Source organism: Lingula anatina, chromosome 1 (assembly GCF_051362555.1).
Source record: "Lingula anatina isolate TDL-2025a chromosome 1, LinAna3.0, whole genome shotgun sequence".
In the NCBI taxonomy this organism is placed as follows: Eukaryota; Metazoa; Brachiopoda; class Lingulata; order Lingulida; family Lingulidae; genus Lingula; species Lingula anatina.
This window is the reverse complement of record NC_141767.1, coordinates 14,983,890-15,000,776: the sequence shown is the minus strand read 5'-3', so window position 1 is coordinate 15,000,776 and position 16,887 is coordinate 14,983,890. Positions and strand designations below refer to the sequence as shown.

The following is a 16,887-nucleotide window of genomic DNA, read 5'->3' as shown; positions in this document are numbered from 1 at the left end:
CCACAGACTTCGTCTTTTTTCTTTCTTTAGGTCATTTCATATCGTTTTCGTCAGAATGCCTTTTATTCAAAAGAAATAAAACAAAAAATGTTCCCTGCTTAGTCAGATCATAAAAAACGCGTGCAATACATTTTCTTTAAAAATGTATTCCAAAATTTTTTCTCAAAAATGGTACAAAATTACATTACCAATTTCAGATCACTGTGCAATTATTTTAAATTTAAAAAGTAAAAGTTGATGAAAAACGACCAAATTAAGCTTTTGAATTTAACACCAACTGAACATTGAACATAAATATACTCGTTGCATATTTATGCCAGCACTGTTTGATGTTAGGCCCTACTATACTGGTCTCTTTTTTTGTGACTGAACACAGCGCAACAGAAGAAAGGAGAAAGAAAAAAACGTAGGCCTATCAGCCATTATATATAGCATCGAGCATCAATTCTTGAGCAGTATAATAGATTGCTAACTTTACGGGGAACGTTCGATTAGAAAATCTTTGATAGAATACCTTTGTGGGAAGCTTTTCAAAGACTTAAAACATTTGCAGGAGGTAATCTCTTATTTGTTGTGTACTTATTGAGTTGTTAGAGCCTCGTGGTCCCATACTATAGTATCCATAATTACCTCCGCCAAGGAGGTTATGTTTTCACCCCAGTTTGTTTGACTGTCATCAACATATCTCAAAAATTCATGGACCAATTTTGATGAAATTTTCAGGAACTGTCAGAAGTGGGCCAAGGAAGAGAAGATTAGTTTTTGGTGGTGATCCGGATCAATAATCAATCAATAATAAAAAACTAAGTTACGGACCGATTTTGATGAAATTTTCAGGAACTGTCGGAAGTGGGCCTAGGAACAGCTGATTAGTTTTTGGTGGTGATCCGGATCAATAATCAATCAATAATAAAAAATATCGAAAATTTAGGGGTGAAACGGCATTGGATGGAGACTTTGCTGCCTTGGCGGAGGTCTGCGCTCTCCGAGTGCTTTTCTAGTTGTTTTTTATGAACAGCACACTACCAACATAATCAGCGAGAGACAATTTTCACTTGTTCATTTGTGGACTGTCAAGCTATATTTATGTTTTAAGGACTGTCAAGCTATATTTAGGTTTGAAGAGAGGCCAAACAGGAATAAATCACATAGGCCTAATGGTAATCAATCGCAAAACTTGCTTCATTTTAATACTGAAAACACAGAGGAGATACCCCTATTTCTTTATAGTAGGCATAATTTCAACTTCGGAGTAAATCGGGGCGTGTCAAAGCTTTTCATTGCCCCCACTGTGCAATCCAACTGTAATTGTACATTGTGCGGCAGAAGAAGTAAAAAGTAGGCCCTATAAGTAGTTTTCATGAATTTTGACAGGCCCCTTAATTATTAAAATGATGTAATGCGGCGCATTTACGGCACAGTTACAAAAGCAGCATTACACCATTTATTCTGATAAATATTCATTTTTAAAATATCATTATAAAACTATCATTGTATATGCAAGTTAACACTTTATTACGCACCAGATATATATAATCAAGAAAAATACATTCAATATACACAGGTGATTTCAGCTCTTCATGAAATGAAGATCAGAATTCATCGCACCTCCACACACTTCCGTTTGCTGCAACATTCGTACAAGAGTGATGAAACTGACATTAATTTCGACCTCCTGAGGAGTGCACCCACATAAAGGCAGAATGACTGAAGACAGACAGCTTAATGTTGTATTCATCCATCCTGATCTTGGGATTGGAGGCGCAGAAAGAGCTGTTGTTGATGCTGCGCTTGCATTGAAGTCTAGCGGTCACTCTGTCCAGTTCGTGACTGCCCATCATGATCCAAGCCATTGCTTTGAAGAAACCAGATATGGCCAACTGAAAATTACAGCTGTTGGAGACTGGTTACCCAGACATGTCTTCGGTCGATGTGCCGCTCTGTGCGCATATATTCGGATGATTTACGCAGCAATATATCTTGTCTTTTTCAGCGATATAAATCCAGACATAATTTTCTGCGATCAGATTTCTGCATGCATTCCCTTTTTACGAATTTCCAGAGTAAAAATTATATTTTACTGCCATTTTCCCGACCTGTTGCTCACCCAGAGACAAAGTATGTTTAAAAGACTGTACCGCTGGCCCATAGATTGGCTTGAGGAGTGGACAACAGGAATGGCGCATTGTATATTAGTTAACAGTAAATTTACAGGTACAGTTTATCGTGTCACTCATTGAAGTGATACTTAAAACTCTTACAATATCACTTTCATGTAAATGAGCAATCAAAATAACATTCCAGTGGATATATTTGTAATGTGCATTATTTAAATTTAAACTACAAATTTTGAAATTTTGTATTTGGTAGATTATTTTTAAACTTTCAGGTTAATTTCCATCTAGAAATCAAGTAGTGCAAGAGTCACATAGCAGGTACATGTATGTTATTGATGTGTTATTTGTATTCTAGCTGGTGTATTCAAGGACACATTCAAGACTCTTGGGCATATCAACCCTGAGGTGCTGTACCCTATACCAAATCTCTCAACACTGGGAAAACCTGTAGATCCTCTTCCTAAAAGTCATTGCCCACCCAAAGAAACAAAGACACTGTTTTTGTCAATCAACAGATATGAACGTAAGAAAAATCTAGGACTTGCAATAGAAGGGCTGGGTAGGTATCTGACCTAGCATTGTGTTAAGCTACAGTTTATTTTAAAGATTAAATTAATCTTAGCAGTTTGATAAACAGCTGTTTGTTTTGTCATTGGTATTTGGTACATTTTGACATATTATTCATTCAGTTGGAATTGAAGTATAATGTTAAATGAATATGACATCTTTAAATAGAATTTTACCACCGAGCAAAAAAGTTAGAAGTTTTTGTGTAATTTTTAGTTTTATCAAGTAATGAATTGTTCTTAGACTGTTCTTACCAGTTACAAGAATGTTTACTAAGTTGTTCTTTTTTTTCAGCAAAACTCAAGGAGAGCATTCCTCTGTATGGCATACACCTGATAATGGCTGGTGGCTATGATGAAAGGGTCACAGAAAACAAAGAACATTACTTGGAATTAAAGGAACTAGCAGAAAAACTTGGGGTTCAGACCCATGTCTCATTTATTCGATCCTTCAGTGATTCGGAAAAAAGATCACTGCTTAGCAATGCCACCAGTCTGATATACACTCCTGATAAAGAACATTTTGGTATTGTACCAGTAGAAGCAATGTTCATGCAGTGTCCTGTAATAGCAGTGAGAAGTGGTGGCCCTGTAGAAACAGTTGATGATAAAGTAACAGGCTTCTTGTGTGATCCCACCCCACAGAGCTTTTCTGAATCCATGCTTTACTTTGTGAAAAATCCTATCGCTAAAGAGGAGATGGGAAGGGCAGGTAAACTTAGAGTCATTGAAAAGTTTTCCTTTCAGGCATTTTCAAGACAGCTAAATAACTTGATAATGGAGTTAAATTTTGGCAAGGAAAAGTGACTTAAACATTGAATTGAAAAAACATGAGGTCTCTGATGTTTATATATAAAACACCTATATAAATGTAATATCACAAAAAATGATTGATACAATGGTTCATCTCTTTAAATTAACAGAGAAAAGATGAAAAAGGTTACACATGTACAAAAACATTACATAAGTGAAGTAAGAGGTCTTGATATACTCTATTCTTGGACAAATGGAACATTTTGTCTATACTCTAATGAAGAATGGCAGTTAAGTGCACATTCAAAAATGGTTGACTAACTACAATAAAACAATCTTACATATTTTAGGTCAATACAGGGTTTTTCTTCCGAGTACCTGTATTTTTTATTGTGCTGATTGAAATGACTTAGTTTATAGGGATTGTTGTTTCATTAAGTTGTAAAATGACTGTTAAGCACATCTTTTTGTAACATAAATATTCATTGGTAAGGTCAGAATTGTGATATATGATTTTCATTTGACACTTTTTATTAAATGTAATTACTGGTGTGTATTGTTTGTATAAACCGCATATGAAATATAATGACATCTTGAAACTTGTGTAATGACATTTTTATCTCATTTCTACTTCGAATTCTATAATTCATAGCTCAAAGAAAGTTGTATTTTATGAAAAGAGAAGACATTAAAAAAATTTAATTTGCCTAGAGGGAAAAAAGACCCGTAGAATATCACTGAGTAATTAATAAAACTTTGCTGTACAAGTTTATTGATTATAAAAATATCATCCAAAACATTTACATCATCTACATCAACATTCACACAATACCTGGTAACGTGTGACTCTGAATACCGACAAATACTTGATGCATTAACTTACAAAAAAGTTCTTTGAGATTTTTAAGTGAATATGTATGATATTCAACACTTATTCATGTTGAGATGCACCAATGTCTGATAAAATAGCATTTTAATTTTACAATTTTTTAAGTGCACCGACTTATCTCTTCATTTTGATTTGAAAAAAAAAAAAATTCAATAACCTGATAGAAGTTTATTTTTGCTCTCACAAATATTTCTCTTGTCTCATTTCTTAAAATACCTTTGCAGGAAAATGAAAACTTAAACCAGACAAAATTAATAAGGTGGTTAGCCAAGTGGTGACTCGCTATAAACCGGGCTTTTGAAACATGATGTATAACTGGTAATTTTTATATTTCACTGATACTCATAAGTACACAGATTTAATAAATTCCAAAAGCTGAAACAACACAACGAATTCTGCCCATCAGAAAACCATTCTTTTAGACAAGTCTGTGGACATATTTACATGTTCTTGTTTAATGCTTTATCCCCATACATCAGAAAACCTCTAAACAACTTAATGGTGCTTGACTGCCCTTCTAAATGTATTGAAAAAGCTGTTAGATTTTTTTTTTTTTCATTTTGTCTTTGGTTTTTTCCACATTGGTCCCTCTTCCTCTGGTTCTTCTTCATCCTCAACTGCATGGTGGAGTATGTTTTGAGGCTGAGACCTGCAATATTTTTTCAATGCAATAAAAAAAAAACACACACACACACACAGCACTTTTTCCCTTTGTCATTAAGGTATACCCTAACCAAAACAATTCAGAGAATTATGAGCTTATATATTTGAGTTCAAGTGACTAACAAAAAAATATGTAAATTTATAAAAACTTAAAACTCAAACACAGACTTAAGGACTGCTATTCTGTGAATGGTTTTGATTATGGTGAACACTGCTGGTTAAATGGAAAAGTGTTTAAATTTCCAGGAAAATTTTATCTGTTTTTTTTTTTATGCATGCTTTATGATAAATTTTACACTCATGAAAAAAAAAGTCATATTCCTTACTGAGAATATGCTGGAGTGACCCAATAAGGATTTTTTTCTGCATCCTCCGCATGCCTCAAAATGGCCGCCCTTGGATCCTTGTCTCTCTCATCATGTTTCCTGATGACTATTTGTTGAGCTACATACTGAGACAATGTTGAACCATGAGCTGCAAGACGGCCTCCAGAACCTAAAATGGCAAAACTTAACTTTAGATCATGACCAAAAACACATGTTATTGATCTATTCCACAAAATATCTTTTAAACACACAGCTGCTGAATATTCTGTGTCACTAGTACTGGAGACTGTAGAAAAAAATTGAAGGGATAATAACTCTTCATTTAGGCCAAAAATTTAATTTTCCTGGAGTAAACAACAATTTTCCAATACTTACCAGTGGTTAATGAATCCATTTTTACATTCAAAGTTAGTCCCTGTTTTTTTTCTAAAAAGTTTGCTTTTTTGTTATAATCTCTTAAGAGATTTTAACAGAGTATGGCCATGAATGGAGGTCACGTGGTCTAAAGACAAGCTCAGACATCAGAATAATAGCTATAACTTCAGTTTTTGTGGTACAACAGAATATACAGAATATGTATTATATTTCTATGAGCTGTTCACAATGTTTTTATTGTGAAATATAGATCTCATATGAAGAGTTATTATCCCTGGTGGTATTCATTTGACATTGAGACTTAGTTTCTGTGTGCTAAAAACTGTTGAATGATGAGCTTTATCTTTCTTCAACATATTTTAAGCAATAAATATGTTCATTCAAAAAAATCAGCAGTGTTTTGGTTAAAGATGAGAGTCAATTTTGATTTTCATACTCTTAAATTAAAATCTGATAATTTTTTTTAAACTAAAAACTCAATTACAACTTCAGATACACTGTTCTACAAATACACATAAACAGCATAAGCAAATTCATTAATATATAAATGTTTTAAAGTAATACAATAATAATAATAATAACAATGAATATTCATTTAGAGTCTAAAATCCACTCATGTTCAACAGACTTTGCAGTATAAAATACACCTCAAGTTAAAGGAAAGGACAAAAAATTAAATACCAGGTCCTGTTATTGGCAGATCTGGGCGCCTGGACTTGACTGGATCCTGTCGTGATTTCTCTGTTATTTTCTTTGTACTTTTCTGCCTTTCCTCCTTGAACATTGGCAACGCATAGGCTGAAAAGGTGTAAGTGAAGGTGGTTAGATATGGCTACAAACTAATTTAAATCAAGAAATGATTATGGTTGTCTTACAATAAATGTCACGAGTATGATGTATATATGAAGGTGCATTTTTCACATACTTATGTCTTTTAAAAACAACAAATTCAACAACACAGATAAACAAATATGCACTGATGTTAACTGATCTGAATACGATAGGGATAACATCTGATACAACAATTTTGTCTACTATCTAAAGATTCTATGCCTTTTCTTCAAATATATCAATGAGATATTATTATTCAATTAAAAATAACAAGGTGTCACCATTTTTTATCAATACCAAAGAAGTAAAATATTGTAAAGAAAATAATATTTAAGGTCCACTTACGAGTGATTATTCGTTGTGCTGTCATTGCTTCTACTTGCTGAACTTTCCTCTTAGTTTTCACAACACAAAGTTTAGCTCCCCTGTGAAATAATAATAAAATTTACACACCTTGGTCCATATACCAGTATATATATAGGACTTCATTGTATGTTTTAAACTTTTAAACAAGGTAAGTTCTAAAAAGTCACAACAAAATAGTAGAACAGACACAGAAGCTCCTTACACAAAACAGCAATGGAGTTTGGACAGACAACCGAAATTAACAGATTCATCTTGAAAATGGATTGAAGTACAATGCAACAGTTAAATAAAAATTTCAGTGAAATCCCAATTTGAAACCTAGATACTAAAAAGTAGTTACAAAAAGGATATTCTCTGGTGACATAAAAAAAATAAGACACAGTTACAATGATATCTAAAAACAAAATTTACCTTTGACTGCGATCCGGGTCATAAAACATTTTGACTTTTCCATCACCTGACCCTACCACTATCTGGTTCAGCTTAGGATGCCATAAACACCTTACTACATTCTGTAACAAACAATAAGAAACCATTGACTATATTTTAATCAGGATATCAGATGGAGAAAATGTATTTTTCCTTTAACTTTTTCCTGAACAATCTGACCTGAAAATATATAAAAAATATTCTGCTTTCCAAGTGTAATATGCATAAAGAAACATCAGTTTATTATTCAGTGGATTCTACATTTTCTTATCCTCATGACTAAAATAAATAAGATTTGTTCCTATCACATATAAATGGAAGCTGACATAAATATACATAAATATACATTAAACAATTTTTACATTGGTGACTCATCTGTGCCCTTTTATTGACAAAGAATAGGAATGAGCCCCTACATCAGGCACAACAGCTGAATTTCATTAATCTGTCTTTGCATCTATATTGTTGTACAAAAGACATAATTAGCTTACAGAATTTGATATTTCCATTTCTGTGACCCTCTGTAGTGTTTCTCTTTCAAAGAAAATTAGTTTTCCAGTAGTTTCATTTTTATTCAGTGATATTCCTGTCACCACCATTTTATCATCTGGACTGAAGATGCAGTCAGTCCTGGAAAAAGAATTAAGAACACTTCATTTTAAAAATGTTATTAACAGATAAATTCTATATGCTCAAATTAAAAAAAATTATTTTAAAACAGTAGTCAGATAACTTACTGACTTCTTAAAATTTTTATATCAATTATTTGACTGAAAATTTACAAAAATGTATACAAAGTTGTTCCGTAGGGTATGCAACTGTAGGAGCAGCAGCAGCAGTAAAAGTAGGTGTAGTAGTAGTAGTAACAGCACTGGTTGGATTTCAATGTCCCATGCATCTTTAAAGGGTATTTAAACATTTTCAATAGTGCAGTTGCACTTCTTGCACTTGCACTCAGTCCTTTAATAATATCACTTACATAGGAAATAAGTTGAACAAATCATTAGCCACTACAAGTGGTTTTTTAAAATTCCTGATGTCCCATAGTTTAAGAGTGTCATCACCTAAAATAAACAAAAAAACAAACTTTTCAGAATGAGATTTGTATTTCAATTTCTCTCCATATATATATATTCTTGCTGTACATAAAATCTGTCATTTTTTAACTATTTTAGTTTCTATCCATAACTGTCATTGTATACAACATTACTTTGCCAGTATTGCCTTCAATTCATTTCTACACAACTACTAATTTCTTTGAGATGACCAATTTTGAAGAGTATTAAAGTAAAACACTAATTCTCTCACCTCCTCTGGTTGCCAGTACCCTCCCATCATACGAGAATCTTATGCATGATGTGTCTGTCCCATTCTGGTGAGCTGTCCTATTCATTAATGCCACATTGACCTATTAAGTGTTAATAATCAATCTATATCATTTTTCTGACATTCATAACAATTCTGATGACAGTTTGTACAAATGAACTTCCTACAAGGAAAATTTACAACATTTAAAAATGTAAAACCAACTCAAATACATGCAAATCAATGTGTACCTTAGATGACTTAGCAAATTTCACTTGGAGACCAACCAAATCCATTTATCATATTTTAATATATAAATTAAAATTGCTGTTTACACTAAAAAAAAAAAAAAAAAAAAAAAAAAAAACGTCCTCGACTGTGCTTCAAAAGAGTTGCACAAGAGCTGCAGTAGTGCTCACAATGTATCTTTTATAATCCCACATCTGTATGGAGCCATCCTGGCACGCAGCAGCAATAAGTTTGCCATCGGGACTATATGCACAACATGTGGGGACAACTTTTCGACCAACTTGTGACCTTGGCTTGATGATGTTCTTGTGCTTTTTGTCATTATTTATGTCCCATAATCTGACTGAGCTGAAAAAGAGTTCATCTTATCTTATTGATTTTGTTTTTTATCGAAATAAAGAAAATAAAAAGAAATGCTAACAAATGGGCACCAATCAAACTCATCAAATATCTCTATGGTAATCTAAGGCAATCTTTCCAACATCAATATAAGAATTTGTTAGATTTTTTATTTTTTATTCAATCTGTGCCATTTTCTGAGAAAAAAAAAACTTCTCTGTAATATCTTAACTGTGTTAATAGATAGCAAATTTCCTGATAATCAGCTAGGTCATTTCTTATACAAATTTGATACATATGTTGAGAGGGCATCCCTCATCCTACACGTCATAAAAACATGACTTACCCATCATAAGAACATGTCATAAACTCTTCTTTTATCTTTGGATTCCAGCAACCGCAATTCAACATAGCAGTGTGTCCCTTAATTGAAGAAAAAAAATCAAGTTTGAATAAATTGTTATAAAAGCCATTCACACTTCAAATAGTCAGAAATACCCTGAAGAAGCATGTATGCATTATTATTATTATTATTATTATTTTTTTTTTTCTATCTTACTCTTGTGCTGGCCATGTCCACCAAGTACTGATCTCCCTTGGGGCACTCCATTACTTCAAATCCATCTCTGTCAATAAGCTTGGCTTGTGCACTCCCTGACACCACAAGGATCATGTCACCAGTGGTGCTGTACTCCAGGGCTTTGATCTGGTGGCTGAAACATGACAAAAGAATGTTTGGTCAATACACATTCAAAAAAATCACTGATGACCTAATACACTAAAACTTCTGTGGTATATTTCACCATACACTGAAGATAATCTATTTTGAGTACAGAAGTGAAAACATGGCAATATGCATAGACATTAGTATACTGTACCTTTCTATAAATATCTGATACATTTTCACCAATTTTAACAATTTTTTGAAAAATATATCATTTGCTCAGAACTAATGAACAAATTCCAAACCAGCTTTACTCACTCTCTCTGGTGTATCTCTCATACATATCAAAGTGCAAATTATACATTCAAAAGTGAAAATTTCTATATTCATACCTTTCACATGGCCTGATCATTCTAAACGACTGAAGTGAAGAGTCCATTCCCGAGAAATCCCAGAACTTGACATCATAGTCAAAACCCCCAGTGACTAGTCTGGCTCCAGAGGGATCTAGACCCAAAGCTGACACCTAGAGAAATGTAGTATTTCTTTAATAAGCATTAAGTACTTCTGACTTAAGTGGTAATTTAAAAGTGCAAATACACCACTTTTCAATACCAAATGAATTAAAAAAAATTCCATTGGTAATAGATATTTGTTGGATTTGACAAGTTTGGGCTATAATTAAATTGTAATAAATAAATTCGGACTTCTTGATGATGTTACCTGTTTGGAAATAACATCTATTTTAAAATAAAAGAAGTTTTTGATTTTTTAAATTACTTCCAGAAAAGAATCAGAGGTTTATTGTCAGATTGTAAGTACTGCCAATCCTGCCATGCATGTTCAGGTCACTTATGGGTATTATGTTTACTTACTGTTTTACTCCCATGCTCTAATGTTATCTCATGTGAGGCTGGTATTCTTTTTTCTAATGCCTAAATAATATTCAAGTGAAGAATTAAGCATTATCTCTGCATGGCAGTGATTAAAAAATGCTTTATCAGAAAACAAAGAATCATTATATGGATGTAGCATACAATAAATTGTAAGTTTTCATTAAATTTAATAAAGATACAATTCTACTGAAGTCATGGATGGGAAGAGATTAACTAGAAAATGGTTCTTAACAAAATTCAATTTACAGTCATGGCACATGAGCCAACAGTATAGAAAAGTAAGTACTAACTTCTTCTTCTTCCTCCTCAGAGTCCTCCTCCTCCTCCTCATCACCATCATTTTCTTTGTTTTTCTTTTTTGTTGTGTCATCCCTGTTCGAAGTCAAAAATGACGGTGGTAGAGGAGGTCCTATCAAATCTTTAAAAAATATCAAATATATATTCCTTTAATACAAACTTAATATGTTTCTATAGTGTCAAAATATAATTAAAAATGTAAAAATGTTGTTCTTAATATGGCAAATGTCAAGAAACGCAATTAACAATAAAAAAATTAGACATCATAAAATCTTTGCAAAAAATGCATTTTTTTATGTTAAAGACATACATATACCTTCTTCATCATTTTTGCTGGTAGAACTGGGTACAGGAGGTCCTATCAAATCTGAAACACTTTTAATATCCTTTTCACTTGGAGTAGATTCACCATGTGCTTTCTTTGCAGTGGGACTAGATTGGCCTTGGGAGTTTTCTCTTTCTTCTTCATGAAAAAAAAATTCCCCTTAAATATCATCTCAACTTCAGATTCTCATAGAATTTTGCTGCAAATCTGCAAGCTGAAGAGCAACTAAATGTATTGCAGAGGGTTTAGTAAAAAGTATTCTGATTCATGCAAAGATACAACAGACATTATTTGCATGGTAAAAGTCCTTTTTACGAATTTGCAAGAGGAAATGCAACAGGCCTGAAGATTTGCAAAGTTTTACATGGATGTTAGTGCTGTAATGCTTGGTCTCATTGTATGACATGCCAACTGCCTACCAGCATTAGCCAAATTTCAATGTCTGACAGTCAATAAAATGTGTGCATTTCTAGTCTAAATAGCTTTTACTCTCATCTTGATAGTTTCAGGTAAATAAAGTTATATCAAATTTTAATTACCTAAAGTTTTCTTGCTTCGCTCCACTGCATTTTTCCTGGTTTCTTCAAACATTGACATAAAGTCAAAAGTTCGAGCTTTTTTGTCACCTATGATAAACAATAAAAAATACTGTAGTATGTTAAAATTCTAAATCAAATATATTATAAATTGTTCCATTACAATTTAAATGATGGAAATCCAGAAAAATTGGGGAAATTATACCCAACTCCTGACATGATAACACTATGAGCATGCTCAGATAGGTTATTGTATCTAAACACTTGGACCCCATGGTTTGTGTAAAATGGGTACTGATTAAATATGTCATACTTAAGGTTTTGTACCCATCCCATTTCCCACCCTTCATCACGTGAGAGAGAGAGAGAGATGATCGAGAGAGAGTGAGAGATGCTAAAGATGCATTAATAAATCGTAACCCATTTGCTTTACAGCATTACCTGTGGTCCTGCTTTGATCCATACTTCAAAACGACAGACACAATTTTCGATAAAATACCAGGGTAAAGTAAAGCGAGAAAGCAGGTTGAGAACAACGTTGTCCAGTGTAAACGTGAAATGGGAAACAGCTAGCACTCGCTCAAGTTTATTATTACCAACAATCCATTTCCTGTTTGAGTGAGACTGCAACGGGAGTAATCAGGCTGCCGCTTGAATTGAGTAAAATAATGAAAATGTGATGGGTGTCAGAAACGGAAGAATATCAAAACTATTAAACTAATAAATATATATAAATTAATATATATTCTCATTTTAGAAATAAATTTACTGTGCTATGAGATTTGATCTTGAACAAATTATGTGGAAAATAGTTTGAAGTTCAAAAAATATAAAAGCAAATTACGCAAGTCCAACTTAACACCAGTATTTGTATTTATAGAGAACACTACGTAATTTATAATCAATAGAAAGTTATAGTAAAAATATTCAGTTTTTTCCTGTCATTGTTAGCATGTTAAGGTGTATTCCTGCATCTAAAATGTAGCAATTCATTTCAGTCAATTAATTAAAAACCAGTAGGCCTACTGTATACAGTTCGCCATTTCCGTACATCAGCTTAGTTTGGACGCTATACATTCTCACATAAACCAGTCTCGTTTTGTCTTTTTGTCGCAAACACTATACGTTTATGTATTCTGAATGATCTGCCTGATCTTGTATTTTATACATTTATCCGATATTTGCTCATGCAATACGCAGTGAATAGGCCTACGGTTAGATATCATATTCCAATGAGGCCTGCTATTACATGTACTAGGCCTATATAGTACCGGTAGTTTATATAGATCGCCAATGATGCTAAAATGAAACAAACTTCGCCATTTTTTTCTTTGTAAGCAGGTTTTCTATAAAAACTAATAACAACTGAATAACCAGTATACGGATCATATAGGCAAATATATATATATATATAGTCGAATTGTGTTATAGAAAAAAACACATTAATTTGATTTTTTAAAAAGCAGGTTATTAAACTGATATAAATTTAATATATAAATGTTATTTTCGATATTTTCTTTTAGTGTCTGAAAATAACTTCCATTATTCCATTATTTACAAAATACGTCACCTATTTCACTTTCAGATAACTGTAGGGAACATAAAAAAACAATCAATCACAAAAATATTGAGACATAATTTACAGATTAGATTTAGCAAATTGAATCTGAAAGTCATCAAACGTGAAATAATGTTATTTATTTCCCATTATTAGGCCTACTACTATATTTGTCATCATTATTTCATGACAAAAGGAAAAAAAAACACCGGATTGCCGAAGTATTTATTCAGTTTTTATATGTTATAGATGCACGAATGGGCATGGGGTCCCTGGGCGTAAAACAAAGTCTGGGCACCGTAGATTGCTTGCAGGTTCATGTTGATTGATCGAGCGATCTGAAAAGAAAAAAAAAAAATAATGATTTCAACTTTAGAATAAACGGATAGACTTTTTCCATATACAAATATAGAATTAGAGAGAAGCGGGTACTTTTAATTGAAGTGGCCTGCGTGGTTATTGGCACTGGCTCAGCTAGTACCGAAAAAAAAAAAAAAAAAAAAAAAAAAAAAAAAAAAAAAAAAACCGAACTAGCAGTGCTATAAGCATCATATATAATAAAACCTTAAACAATAAAAAATTACAAATACTGCCTATTTAAAGTAAAATAAATAAAAAAAGACCTATGTGTTGTTAATAAAATTTGACCATAGGATTTTCCTATGGAATTGATATACAAGTTGACGGCACAAACTTACCTTTGAATTAGAAGCTCAGGAGTGTGACAAGCATCATCTAATCAATCAGTGATTTTTGGTGGTAATACTTACATTTAAACACACACACGCCATTTTAAATTAAATCAAAATGTCCGAAAGCAACTGTCAAGGGCACACAAATTATTCAAACAATACTAATAAGTACAGAGCAAACTTAAGTAATCATCAAAAGTCGGGTGAGAGTGCCGTTCATCCCGTACATTTGAAGTCCCAATTCATTGTAACCAATAATTCTTCCATTCTGAGTGACAGACAAGTAACGCTGCGAACTGTAGCACAAGGACTTACATGTATGTGATAATTATTTGTCGTAAATATTCCTTCATTCCTGTGCGACTTTAGTATTTAATGGCGGTGTGATACTCACAAACATGTAGGCCTATTTGCTTCTATACGTGCGCTGCATAAAAGCTCGATCCTGTGACTGCACCACACGTAGGCCTACTGTTGCGTCTACACCCGACTCTGTCCAACTGCTAAGTGAGCATTCGAAAAAACAGCTCGCTCTTTGGTGAGCAACATATTGTTATGCAAATTACAACAGGTATGGCTAATTTTAGGTGAGAGATTGATAGGCCTACTGACTGTGCAATAAATCTGGTGGTGATGCCTTCACATACATGTGCACTCAAGTTGTGCCTACCCTCTACCAGGGTGAGTGATAGATTTTTTACAGATATTCACAGATATGTCTCTAGCTAGATAGATGGTCATTCTGTGAATATCTGTAAAAAATCTATCACTCGCCCTGGTAGAGGGTAAGTTGTGCCTATGATCGATGTCACATACAATATTTATACGTACCTCTGACGTAGGGGAGATCGGGGATAGTTGAATCCCGTGGTAAGTTGGTCCCTCGTCAATTTATGAAAAAATATTTGCGAGGTGAAAAAAAAATGATCACATAATCTTGTAATCGGCTTTAATGTGACAATATCCCGCAATGCCAAGAAAGTGTCGGTCATTTAAAAAGTTTTACTTTTTTGAGTCCATATATTAACGGTTGTAGTAAAGGTAATCGTAGAAAGACAATGGTGAGTTAACACATATCTATCTAAAATATGACTGGTGTAAATAGGCCTATATAGACTGTTGACAATGAAATAAAAAGCAAACGTTGTAGATAAAAATTACAACACAGTTACAGCGGCCTCTTTCCGTCTCCATTCTTTCTTGGGACGCAGCTGAATTAAGGAAGGGGAGAAAAAAAGAAATAGAAGGCAAAGAAAAATCTTCATGCTAAGCAATTGGCAATTTGAAAATTTAAGAAATAGGCCTATCTTTGTACCGTTGGCAAAACAAAACACCACCACGTCACTGACGTCGACGTCAATCACTATGACGTTTAGTAACGGTTGTCTCTTAGGACAGCAGCAACCAACCACAACAACTGCCCAATGGAACGTATTTCACACCAAACGCAGCAATTTGCGCCTTTTTATATATCCCAGAGAGGTACGTGTTTATTTTAATACACATGTCAGCATGTATATGTAGACATCGTTTTCCGTTTCACAACTATTCGATTTTCCGTGCTATTTCTACCAATGGCTTTTTATTCTTATCTTTGAAACATGAAGGTCATCATTCGCCAGTCTATATAACTTGGAGTAGGGGCCTAAAGATAGTCCTATCCTGTTAGAGAGATTTTCTCACCAATGTATAACAAATAAGGCATCAGGACATACAGAACCAAATGTGATTGAGAAACTCAATAATCAATAAATGGTTTAAGTAAGAGTTCCGTCAACAGCTCGATACAGATAGGCCCCTGTACTTTTTATTGTTCGTGAAGTCTTAAAAACAACAAACAGCCTACTGTTGGCACAGATTGAAATTCGTTTGATTCGAAAAACGAATATAGGGTCCCCTTCCTTTAGGTTAACCGCGACACTGATGCCGTGATTATCAAACCTTTTTTTTTTTTGAAGTCGGAAAAAAAGCAATTGATTTTTTTGCAATTACAAAGTACTAATATTTGATTTCGTTATGTAACGACAACTGCATAAGAGAGCCTTATTTAAATTTGGCTACATTTTTTCATTTTTAGAGTGAAACTTTTAAGGCACTATATGGACTCAGTCCCATTTTAATTATCAGTCCAAGTAGATCGATCCAACTCCGAAGGGGCTTTCGTTGAATCCAATTACAATGATAATCTACGTCGGCCGATAGTTTCATATTAGAATAAACAGTTATGAGCGAGCATGGAAATTTTAGACATTTCAATTTTCTTACTGATGTAGGGGTCGGGGTTGATTAGTTAGTAAAATAACAGAATATTTATTCTTATTATAAATAGTATTCATTTAAATGAATCGGTGCTAAACTGCAAAACGCGTAAGGAGCTGAAAACGACTGGATCACGAGACTTTGCTGTTCAGCTGTCCTCAGCAGTCCTTTACAATGTAAAATATAGCAAGATCACCGAGAAAAAACATTTTACTGTCAATTCGACGCTGTGGGATCTATTATTATTACATTTTTATTGAGCATATTAGCATTTCTTTAACGTAAATTTAGCCAAAAACTTCTGCTTACCGGTGTAGGCCTACTGCATAGTTTGAAGGTTCTAAGCCGTAAGAATCCCTATTACTTATCAAAGGCTGTTGTATGTCTACTTTTTTCATTGACATAAAGGACGAATAGCTTGCGATGCGATATAGGCGTCCGTGTCAACAGAA

General features: G+C 33.4%; 2 protein-coding genes across 3 annotated transcripts; one reads left to right on the top strand and one right to left on the bottom strand.

The window, feature by feature from the left end:
* The first annotated feature begins 1,595 nt into the window (after window positions 1–1,595).
* LOC106164980 (alpha-1,3/1,6-mannosyltransferase ALG2) lies at window positions 1,596–4,039 on the top strand. Its single transcript, XM_013543046.2, has 3 exons — window positions 1,596–2,214; window positions 2,473–2,676; window positions 2,979–4,039. The coding sequence occupies exons 1-3, from the start codon at window positions 1,704–1,706 to the stop codon at window positions 3,488–3,490; spliced, it is 1,227 nt and encodes a 408-aa protein (XP_013398500.2). The 5' UTR covers window positions 1,596–1,703; the 3' UTR covers window positions 3,491–4,039.
* A 434-nt stretch (window positions 4,040–4,473) lies between these two features.
* Window positions 4,474–14,645, bottom strand: LOC106164979 (WD repeat-containing protein 70-like). Of its 2 annotated transcripts, XM_087002120.1 has the most exons (19): window positions 14,571–14,645; window positions 13,783–13,822; window positions 12,523–12,576; window positions 11,930–12,016; window positions 11,382–11,528; window positions 11,059–11,186; window positions 10,748–10,807; window positions 10,265–10,398; window positions 9,768–9,921; window positions 9,555–9,631; window positions 9,040–9,217; window positions 8,624–8,723; window positions 8,295–8,379; window positions 7,807–7,945; window positions 7,298–7,398; window positions 6,866–6,945; window positions 6,371–6,487; window positions 5,315–5,483; window positions 4,474–4,974 (listed from the first exon to the last, which is right to left on the bottom strand). In XM_087002120.1, exons 4-19 carry the CDS (start codon window positions 11,985–11,987, stop codon window positions 4,881–4,883), a joined length of 1,821 nt encoding a protein of 606 aa, XP_086858246.1. In that variant the 5' UTR covers window positions 11,988–12,016; window positions 12,523–12,576; window positions 13,783–13,822; window positions 14,571–14,645; the 3' UTR covers window positions 4,474–4,880. The 2 variants fall into 2 exon arrangements, with proteins under 2 accessions (XP_086858246.1, XP_013398499.2); XM_013543045.2 differs by lacking the exons at window positions 13,783–13,822; window positions 14,571–14,645 and having other exon boundaries at window positions 12,368–12,526.
* Between the last annotated feature and the right edge of the window lie 2,242 nt (window positions 14,646–16,887).

Coding starts and splice junctions, on each gene's coding strand:
- LOC106164980 (XM_013543046.2), top strand. CDS start 1,704: ATGACTGAAGACAGACAGCTTAATGTTGTATTCATCCATCCTGATCTT. Junction 2,215..2,472: donor AGTTAACAGTAAATTTACAG/GTACAGTTTATC, acceptor TTTGTATTCTAG/CTGGTGTATTCAAGGACACA. Junction 2,677..2,978: donor ACTTGCAATAGAAGGGCTGG/GTAGGTATCTGA, acceptor CTTTTTTTTCAG/CAAAACTCAAGGAGAGCATT.
- LOC106164979 (XM_013543045.2), bottom strand. CDS start 12,389: ATGGATCAAAGCAGGACCACAG. Junction 10,399..10,747: donor TAGAGCATGGGAGTAAAACA/GTAAGTAAACAT, acceptor ACATTTCTCTAG/GTGTCAGCTTTGGGTCTAGA. Junction 9,922..10,264: donor ATGATCAGGCCATGTGAAAG/GTATGAATATAG, acceptor GTCATGTTTCAG/CCACCAGATCAAAGCCCTGG.